This window comes from Gavialis gangeticus, unplaced genomic scaffold, assembly GCF_001723915.1.
Source record: "Gavialis gangeticus isolate Ggan-Ray unplaced genomic scaffold, GavGan_comp1, whole genome shotgun sequence".
NCBI lineage: Eukaryota > Metazoa > Chordata > Crocodylia > Gavialidae > Gavialis > Gavialis gangeticus.
Window position 1 is genome coordinate 1,655,240 of NW_017728973.1, and position 10,689 is coordinate 1,665,928.

A 10,689-nucleotide genomic window follows, 5' to 3' on the forward strand; every position below is an offset into this window, starting at 1 on the left:
GCGTGCGTCAGCCCAGCCCCCCTTCCCCTTGTTATCCTGGGAGGGGGCTGCATGGCCTCTGGGCTGTGGCCCTGTCTCCATGTGGGTTCTGCCAGTGACGTGCCGATGACAGGCAGGGCAGCACGGCCAGCGGGGAGCTCGTTACCGCTGCAGGCACCTCTCATCAGCGCTCAACACCCTGACAGGGGGCAGTCGGCGCCGACGGGGCCACGACGCAGGGGGATGCAGGAGGGGGCGGCTGGGCCCAGCACGCACAGCCACTGCCTGCCTGCAACAGCATCCCCATGGACACGTGTGCATGGGCATGGTGCAGGCTGCACCCCCCCCCAGGCCAGGACGTGGCAGGATGCATGCCCCGCATGCAGCACAGCTGCAATTGGCCGCACTGCACCCATGTATGCGTGCAGATGTACCCCCCCTTTCCCAGGCAGGAGCCCATGGGCAGCACATGGAGCACCCCCCACCATAGCCCTTCACTCCCAGCCCCCCCCAGGCTACTCCCCCTTCAAGGGGCTGCCTCAGGGAGCCAGACCCTCTCCTCCCACACCCAGGCTAGCAAAGGAGGGTTGAAGCCACAGGTGCTTGGAGCTGACATCTTCTGGGCAGGCGCGGGGGGAGGAAGGGGAGCAGGGCATAGGCCTGCAGAGCCTTGCAGTGGGGAAAGGGTTAAAGACCGCCCAGAGCCTCCACCTGCCCCACCAGGGGGTGAAAGCCCCTTCCTGCAGGTGTCCCTGGGCACAGGGAACCCCCTGCCCTGCCCCACCTCAGAGCTAGTTGCATCGGTCGGGGGGCACACGAGGCCCTGACAGGTGCGAGTCCAAAACCAGAGTGCTTTATTGGCGGGTTGAACACAGAGTCTGACAGTCGGAGCCAAGGAGACCCCCCACCACCACCACCACGCAGGGCCTTGGGGGGCTGGGGGGGTAGCAAGAGAGCGCAGCTGTTGGGGTGGGCTGTGCCAGAGGCCCTGGCCCGGTGGGCAAGCAGCTGGCAGGCGGGGATGGCATGCAGGGCGACAGGGTGGGGTTCTGGGGGGTCACTGCGGGGCTGCAGCTTCACTGGGGGTGCTTTCTTCGGGGGGGGGGGTGCCTGGAGCGAGATGAGGAGGTGTAAAGTGTCACCAGACAAAGGAGGGGGATGACTCAGCAGACACACACGTGTGCAAACCCACCGGTGTGCACACAGGCTCGCGTGTGTAAACCTGCACAGCTGTATGTGGAGAGGGGGAGTGAGGTGGCTCCAGCCTGCGGGGGGGGCAGGGGGCTGTGCATGCAGAGATGGGGCTCGGGGGCAGCTGGGGAGCGCAGGGAAGGTCTGGCCCCATGGGCAATGAGCGGGGGTCTCCCTGGCACCCTCAGCACCCCTGTGCCTCGCTCTCCTGCTGCCACCCTGTGCCTGGTGCTGCCCAGCCCTATGCAGGTGCGTGAGCAGGGGGATTCTCTGCACACAGCCTGCAGCGCGGGGCCCATGACACACGAGTGAGCCATTCCACTCATTTCTGGCATGTGGCTGGGGGTGGGGCAGACCCACGGACACCTTGGGTGTGGGTAGCAGCGCCCGTGGCCGTGGCAATGACCCCCTGGCCCTGCAGCCCCCTCCCACAGCCCGGGACACAGATGGTATCAGCAGATAAGGCTGAGTTGGAGGGGCTCTTGGAGAGAGGTGTGCAGGGGGCAACCCTAGGGTGGGGGGAGCTGGGTGCCTCCATTCTTATGGGGGTATGGACGGGGGTCTCCAAACCTTGGTGGAGGGCCAGGTGCAGGCTCTGTCTGTCTGGGGGGATTCCCCCCCCTTGAGGGCTCTGGGGACTATGGGGGGGCAGGGACTGCATTGCCCACTCTGGTGCTGCCCCAGAGGCTGGAGGGCTGCTCTCTGGGACAGCCAGAGGTGGGGGCGTCTAGGAGCCCAGAGCAGCCCCGCAGTCCTGGCCCCCCACACCCCCAAGCCCCGTGCCCATGCCCTAAGCAGCGGGCTCCCCCTTCCCAGCTAGGCCGGGGGGTCCCGATCCCCGGTCACCCCATGCCACAGCGGGGGCGGGGGGCTCAGTCCGGGTAGATGATGAAGCCGGAGAAGGTGCTGTACTTGTTGGTGTTGCCGCCATGCACCTTGCCCCCGTCCAGCTTGACAAAGACCTCGTCGCCCACATCCAAGTGCAGGATGACGCTGTTGCTGGCGTAGTCATAGTTCTGGTCGGCGTCCTGGGCAATAGCGCTGGCCCGCACCTGGGGAGATGGGGCAGGTGTCAGCAGGGGGGCAGAGCCTGCAGGGACGTCCCCCCCAGGACACCCCAGTGCAGAGAGCTCCCCCTATGCCAGCTCCCCTGCAGCTAGGCGCTCCCCCATTCCCTTAGCCCCCCATCCTGCGCCGCGCACCGCCCTGCAGCAGCTGGGGCTCGGCCCGCTGCCCCCCAGGGTCTGCCGTCCGTGCTGCGGCCCGGTTTAGCCGCAGGGGCGCAGATGGGTCTAGCCCCAAAGCCAAACACAGGGGGTGGGGCAGTGCATCCCCTGTGCCCCGGCGCCTGCCTGCGCATGCTAAACCTGCCGCTAATCCGAGGGCTGTGGTCATGACCCCTTGCCGCAGGGACCGGGGCTTTTTCACCCAGCGCCAGCTGGTGTGAACGGGAAGGGGGGGCAGGGTCCCAGGCTGGGGGCTCTGGCTCCCGGGGTGCAACCGGGTGGGCTGAAGGGCTGGGGAATATGGGGCCTTGCTGGTCTCCCCCGCCAGCCCCCAGCAGACCCCCAGCAGACGCATGCAGCTGCGCGTGTAACACACGCACAATGCCCCAGCTCGCACACACCAGCCTCTGACACACATGCAGGCCCCAGCAGGCTCCCCTGACTCCAGGTAGGCACTGGGGCTCTGCCCACATGGCAGTGCTGCCCCCACGGCTCTTGCCAGGATCCCCTCGCCAGGACCTTGGCTCATTAGGAAATGAAGTAACTCATCAACGTGGGGCCCGGGAAGGCTGGAGCAGGCTCTGGCGGGGCCCTGGGCTGCGGCTGGGCCACAGTGAGGGGGAGGTTTCGGGAGCCTCGCTGTCCCCTCTCCCAGCAGGTTGATTAACCTGGCAAATAATTAAGGGCTGTTGTTTAATTCCGCCCAGGCTCTGCGACACTGCATTATTAATGGCGCCTGCGGATGGAATTTGCACAGTCTCATCCTGCCCCAGGGAACAGAGTTGGGGGGTGGGGGTGGGGGGGCGGCGCGTGCACACGGGTGTTGCGGCAGCACTGGCATGTGTACATGGGTGTCATGGCAGTGCTGGCATGCGTGTCACAGCAGTGCTGGCATCTGCACATGGGTGTAGCAGCGGCACTGGCATGTGCACACAGGTGTCATGGTGGCACTGGCATGTAAGAATGGGTGTTGCAGCCATGCTAGCGTGTGCACACAGGTGTTGCAGCTGTGCTGGTGTGTGTGTACATGGGTGTCGCGGTGGCACTGGTGTGTGTGCACAAGTGAGGCAGGCGTGCAGCTGCGCACAGGAGCAGGGAGGGGGGAATTGGGGTGGCGGGAGGCCACCAGCTGCTTGCTGTCTTTGCTGTCACCTTTCCCCGGGGTACGGGTGACCCCGAGAGGCTGACAGGAGCTGACAGGCATCCCCTGAACCTGGCAAGGGCGTGTTGGAGCACCACTGCCGTGGCAGACTGCACCCAGGACCCGCTGGGGGCAGGTGACAGGAGGAGGGGAGACAGGCAGTGGGGGAGGACTCATGCTGGGCTGGACAAGGGGGACACACCCCACCCTGCCTTGCACATGGGCCTGGCTTGGTGGGTAAGGGATCCTCATGCCAGCCCCACCAGGGCCCTGTGCAGTGGTCATGAGGAACCAATCCCGACTGTGGGGGCCAGACCAGCAGGCTGGGAGTGTGCCCACTACAGCCCCCTCCCCACTGCCTCCAGGGCCCATCACTCGGCTCTGGCATGAGCTGCCCTGACTTTGCTGCAGGGTGGGTGGAGGGGGCTCCGGAGAGGGCAGGCCTGCACACTGGGCTGCCCTTGAGTCTGGACCAGGGCAGCTGAGCCCCAGGCAGGCTTCGGACAGGCCCTGGCGGGCAGTCTCTGCCAAGGGTGACCGCATTCCCGCTTGAGCCGCCCGGCAGCTGCCTGTCACAGCGCAGCAGGGATCAACCTGCCAGCCAGGCTCATGGCAGACAGCGGATGAGTGTCTGCAGCCGCTGTGGGGCGATTTAGACTTGGGGCTGGGAATCCATCTCTGCCGGGGACCCTGCCTGTGCTCAGCCAGCTCTCACCACAGCCCCTGCTTGCTGCTGCATCATGCAGCTGCGCAGGGGCATGGTGAGGTCCCATGCATGAGCTTCCTGGGTGGAAAGCGGTGTCCTGAGGCATCTCTGTGCAGATGGGGGCATTGCTCCGCGGCCCCAGCTGCAGCTCTAGCCAGACGCAGGCCTCTGCCCCGTCGCACCTGCTTGCGTGCAGCTGGAACAGCATTGAGGTTCCACCCCAGAAGTGGTTGCATATCAAGGGTTTGTCACGACAGAGGCCTCTAGAGATGCAGATGTGGGGTCCGGGGCCTCCTTCGGGCTGGGGCTGAGACGCTGGGAGTCTGCAGCTGGGGTCTGGGAAGGAAATGCGGCCATCTCAGGTGGGACGTGACAGCACGTTAGCCCAAGGTGACAGCGCAGGGTGAAATGCAGCTGCCTCTGGGGCAGAACACGGCGTCTCGGGAACAGTGCTCTGTGGGCACGGGGTGGGAGGGAAGCCCGGTGTCCTCTGCAGCTGCCCCTGGGAGGCAGACGGGAGGTGTCGTGACCTGGCTGTCTGCGCTGACAGCTGCGGCTCGGGCCCGGCAGCCGGGGCAGAGCGCCTCCTGCTGCCCCCGTCCTCTGTGGAGCCAGAGGCCGAGCTGACAGGGCCGCAGCTGGCGCAGGTGACAGCGCGTCAGCCGGTGCTGTGGTCTCACAGGAGCGCCGTGGCGGCCTGTTGATGAGCTGACTGCAATTCCTGCGGCATTGGCTGAGTGGGAGATGAGGATTCAGAGCATCCCTGGACCGGGGAGGGGAGTCGCGCTCGGCGTGGGGCCCCAGCCCTCCCTGGGTCCATTCTGGCCCTGCTTTTGGTCTCTGGATCATCAGCACCTGTGAACTCCAGGGATGGGTCTGAGCCAGGCCCTGGCGGGATCCCACCCTGCTCCCGTAGGGGCAGGGGAGCAGAGCCCAGACCCCTATCCTGACTCCCCATTGCTGCCAGGGGGTGCAGGGGGGTGATCCCACCTCAAACCGTTGGAGCTGGGGTCCCGCAGGGGCTCTTCAGGGGCAGGCGCCCAGATGTCACCGCTCCCGGGCTCTGCTCCCGGGGGTGAGAGGGGGCAAGAAGGAGAAGCAGGTGCCTGGACTCCTGGAGTCTGCTCCCAGATCAAGGCCTGGTGCTGCTCCCCCCTTGTCCCTCTGCCCTGGCGGCACTGGGACGTCCTTGGCTGGTCTCGGAGCTGAGCAATGTCTCAAGGCCGGGCTCCAGCTGCCCGGGGAAGTGAGACAGCCCGGTTGGAGGGGGGTGGGAGGGCTGCACGGAGCCAGCAAAGCCCCCTCCTCAAGGCAGGAGCTGCCCCCAGCTGCCTCATTGCTGCAAGACCCATGCGTGGGGGGAGGAAAGCACGTTTGATTGACAGCTGCCAAGACTGACATGTCCTTCCCGACCAGCCCGTGGGGACAGCTGTGCCTGCTGCTGGCACCCCTGACCCCCGGAGAGCTGCGCGCGGGGCCGAAGCAGCGTTGAATCTCCGCGGCCCATTTAATCCTTGACCTCTCTGCCTGCGCAGCCAATTAGTGCCGGCACGGACACCTGTCTCCTGCCCCAGAAGAGGGGCCGGGCCCCCGCGTGCCCGCCTGTGACAGGGACCGGCTGGGCCCCCGGGCAGTCGGCTCTGGATCCGGCTCCCGCCCGTCGCCACGCTTCACGGCCGCCCCGTAATCGCTGTGAAGGCTCCAGCGCTCGAGCTGTCGCTGCCCGGCAGCCCTCGGACGCCGGGAGCTGACGCTGATGTGGGGTGAAAGCCACGGCGCCAGGCCCGGCAGGGCGACATGCGGCCAAGCATCCCGCGCGCCAGGGCCTTGGCTGGGGGGGCTGTACTCCCACCCCCAGCCGAATCTAGGCCGCGACAGGGCTGTGACCCCATCACCCCTGCACCCTGCTCACATCGCCTAGCCGCTGCGTCGCCGGTACCGGTGCCAGCGAGGGGGACGGTGGGGCTGGCTTTGCACCGCCAGCTGCTTGGCAGCGGGTCCCGGCAGCCCCGATCCTGCGCAAGGGGGGCATGCAGCAGGTCATAACGGCTTCACAGCCCACCTGCTGGCAGCCCCTGCCCGTTGGAAGCCCCCCGGCCCTGCCTGGATTTACGGCAGCCGCCGGACCCTGCCTCACAAATGAGACATAAATCCCACCAAGGTTTTAATTCCCCGGTAAAATAAGCTACATAAATAAAAAGTAAACGGGGCCTTTATTAGACCGGGGAGGGCCGGGCAGGGGGAGGGGGCCGGGATGAGATGAGCCGCCTCGGCCCTGATCTCAGCTGACAGGAGGGTATTTTGGTATTAAAAATAAAATAAAAATCCTACTGACAAATTGACTGCAGACAGGGCCCTGGGGACCAATTGAGGGAACCGATATTACCAGGTGCGCTGTCAGTTTCCAAACCTCCTGATATTTATTATTTAATAAACGGGCGATGCTGCCTGGTCGAGAGGGGAGGGGGCGCAAAAATGGTAAATGATCAATAGATGGAAAATGCCGCCATTAATCTCCCTTAGAAAAAGAGGGGGGGAGGGAGAAAAACCGCCCAAACTTTATGATGGTTTCTTTCAATCTGGTGCTTCCAGAGCTCGGCTTTTTAAAACACGATCTGTATCCTAAGCTGGGAATAAACCCGGCGGAGCTAAAATCATCCTGGATCAACACACACACACATACACGTAGATAAGGAGAGCGGCAGAAAGTGTGTGTGTGCGCGCGTATGAGATTAGATGGATAGATAGATACACATGTATATCTATATGTAGATAGATATGTGCATGTGTGTGTATATGTGCTGATAGATAGATAGATAGATAGCGTGTGTGCATAGGTAGATATGTATATAGATATGTAGATACGTGTGTGTGTGTATAGATAGATAAAATAAGTCTGTATGTATGCGTATGCATGTGCATCAAATATATATGCGTGTATGCGTGTATGCATGTGCATCTAATCTGTGTGTATGTATATAAATATATATCCGTGTGCATCTAGTGTGTGTGCATGCACATCTAATGTGTGTGTGTATGCATCTAATATATATTATACACACATACCTTTATTATACACACACACGTGTGTATGCATGTGTGCGTGTGTGTATGCCTGTGCATGTAATGTATGTCTGTGTGCATGTGTATACATATACGCATGTACAGCTAATGTGTGTGTATGCATCTAATAGATAGATAGATAGCTATATTATACACACACCTGTATTTTACACACGTGTGTGTGCGTGTATACACTAGAATTAGGCTGGTGATGTTAGCATGCCTGAGGCCAGCTCTGGCTGGTGGTAGCGAGGGCAGAGTTAACGCAGCCGCATCCCTTGTGCTGTTGGCCCCAGCCCTGGGGGTGCAGAGGATCCTGCTAATATTTTGGCCCCTTCCCTGTGGCTTCCATACACTGACTAAGAATGAGTTGATCCTCCTGCGAAACAGGCAGCCACCCAGAGCCTCCTGGTTCTCGTGGGGGCTCCAGGGGAGGCAGAGAGAAGCCGGCAGGCGGAGGGTGCCTGCCCAGGGGTGGGGTGGCTGGGGGGGCCCTGCTGCTCTCTGGGGGTGGGAGCCTGTTTTAATGGCAAGGCCTAGGCAGGAGCTGCTCCAGGACAGCAGCCAGCCCCTCCGCGGGTCGCCGGGTCAGTGCTCCCTAGCCTGCCTCCCCACTGCACCTGTTCACACCAGCTCATCCCAGGCACATAACATCCCTGTTCTGGGCTGAGACCTGCAGGGTTTGGCCTGGGTGCAAACAGCCACACACGGGAAGCACAAACCCCTGCTCCCAGTGACCCCAGGCCAGGATCCGGCCCGGCGGCGCATGCATAGCCACGAAAGCGACTCGCTGACATATAAAACAGCAGCTCTGGGCTTCGGTGCCGGCTAATCCCTGTGCCAACGCGTTCCCCGAGTCTCCTGGCAATCGGATGTAAATATGTATATTGATTCGATCAAGAGACACAACAGCCGGCTTCTCGGGAGGTGCTGCTTTCATTAGTTCAGGCAGCCGTGGGGGAAGGCTCCGCGGCACGGGAAGTTTGAGATCAATGGCTTATTTATCTTTAATAAATGGAAAATGTCCAGGACGAGGGTTTAAACGGTTACATTTCAGATCAACTGTCTCGTTATTCTCTTATTAAAAAAATAAAATGATCATCTGACGGCGAATAGCTTAATTCCAGCCCTCCCGAGCTTCTCCAGGCAGCTGAAAATCAATTCAATAAGGCAGGAAATGAATAATATTTCTCCGTGCTTTTTTTTTTTTGGTTGTTGTTGTTGCTGGTCTAGGTTTACGCCTTGGCTTTCCAGGCACCCCACCCCACCTGGGCTCCGGAGAGGGGCTAGGGAAAGATGTGGAAGATTCGGGAGGAGTTTACCCAAGGCTGCATATAAGAAAGAGGGAGGAAGAGACAGCGGAGCCTCCATGGATGAACGTACGTAGGTTTTTATTCCCCCCACGCTGGGGAGGAATTTGGAAAGATTTTAGAAAAAATATCTCTCCACCTGCACTGTTTGCCACGCACGTCTATTTAACGCTGTGCATACGTCTCTAAAGTACTATGCAGTTGTGTGCACGCGCGTGTATATGTATTCAGATAGAAATTTACACGCACACTTTATAGACAGGCACAGTGGCTTCGGTCTATGTGCGTGATAGCATTCAGGGTTATGTGCACGGAGAATTGCATCTAAAGCATTACACATGACATATACCTATATATTCCAGCTAGCCACACACCGTAGGCTTGCCGGTCGTTAAAAGTAACGGACTTAAATGCTCCTAATTTTGCACAGATGCCCACCACCCAACTACTCCATTGTCTACAGGACCTGCACGGTATTTCTATGATAGACACCAAAGTGTAGGGATGATTTATACCTATATCTATACACACCGAGTATGCATATAAATATACAGTGGTCCGTGCCTCGAATGTTGTACAATTTATCAGGATACGTGGTGAGCTACATCCTATCCTCTCTACGTGTCGGCTGTCCGTTACAGACGATAGAAACCCGCATTTTGAAAGTGGATTTTACGCACATCGCCTGCCTACGCCCAAATGCACGTAGACAGCTCGGGATAGTGCCAGGATCCAGCCCGTGCACACAAATACATGCACACACCAACTTCTTTAGCATCCCTTCTCCTGGAAGCTCAGTGAAGGTACCACGGGTTTTAGGGCTGAAATGTGGTTTCTCCTGGGGAAGGAGCCTGGCTGGAGCCTTTGTCTGCTGCTCCCCTCCCTCCACGCCAGAAAAATTAAACCTCTCCGCCGCACACCCTGAATCTTATTCAACTTTACCAGCCCGTTCCGCTACACGCCGAGAGTGTCTCCGTGCCGCTGTGATTGGCACGGACATGGTTTTATCCTAACTGTGATTTATTGCTGTTTACATGGGGGGAGGGTTGAAAACCTATTTTTCTTCTAACAATCACTGAAATAAAGTTCTCTGCTCCCTGCCTCCCGCCAGCCGCTGGGAACCCGACACAACGTTATTTGCACACCGCTGAGCCCGGGGCTCGATTCAGAACACAAAACACCGCTCGGCTTCTCCGGGCTCCTGCTCATTGGGATTTTCCTGGCCTTTTTTCCATTCAAAAAAAGAAAGGAACAAGAGCAGTCCGAACCCCGCTGCCCCCGGGGTCGCCTGGGCAGGGGAGAGAATCGCACCGGTGTCTCCAGCCCCGTCTGGTCCCTCTCTTGGGCTTTAAAAACCCAGCAGGTCCAAACCCGAGCCAGGGGGTGAGGACACAAGTTACCCGGAGAGGTGGTGGCATCTCCATCCTTGGAGGTATCTAAGACCTGGCTTGACAAAGCCCTACCTGGGGTGATGAAGTTGGGGCTGGTCCTGCTTGGACCCGGGGTAGGACTAGATGTGACCTCCCGAGGTCCCTTCCCACCCAAATTTTCAATGATACTAGTATGGGCACGGCCAAGGGCAGCTGTAGGGATGTTCCTGCAGCCCCTGGCTGCCTTCCTCCGGCATCGCCCATGTCCTAGGATTTTCCTTTCACTCTTTATTTTACCCCCGTCTCCCCCTCCAAACCCAAAGGCTTGTGCATCAGACCCCGCGGACAGGCTCTCCGGGCACCAACCCCCTTGCACAGGGCCCTTGGGGGACCCCTGCCCCCTTCCAGAGCGCCCCAAACCCCCTCCCCTGGGCCCGGGAAGGGGGCCCAGGTGTGGGCAGGGCCCAGGTGAGGCCTTACCTGCCCGTTCTTCATGAGGTCGGCCCACATGCTGGTGCCATCGCCACCCCGCATGAGCACGTGGTAGGTGAAGAAGTAGATGCCCGGCAGCGGGCAGGTGAACTTGCCGCTGGACGGCTCGTAGTAGTTGCCCACGTTGGTCACCACGTCGTCGAAGCGCAGCACCTCGTAGCCCTCGTGCGGCTTGCGCAGCCCCGCGTAGAAGGCGATCTTGGGGCTGTAG

General features: G+C 60.4%; 1 protein-coding gene across 1 annotated transcript in view; it reads right to left on the reverse strand.

Moving 5' to 3' along the window:
- Window positions 1-1,026: 1,026 nt before the first annotated feature.
- C1QL4 (complement C1q like 4) overlaps window positions 1,027-10,689 on the reverse strand; it is a 10,190-nt gene continuing 527 nt past the window's right edge. Inside the window, exons 2-3 of the mRNA XM_019505070.1 lie at window positions 10,467-10,683; window positions 1,027-2,222 (exon numbers count right to left, since the gene is read on the reverse strand). Coding sequence (XP_019360615.1) covers window positions 2,043-2,222; window positions 10,467-10,683 — 397 coding nt within the window. The 3' untranslated portion in view covers window positions 1,027-2,042. The remainder of the gene's footprint in view (window positions 2,223-10,466; window positions 10,684-10,689) is intronic.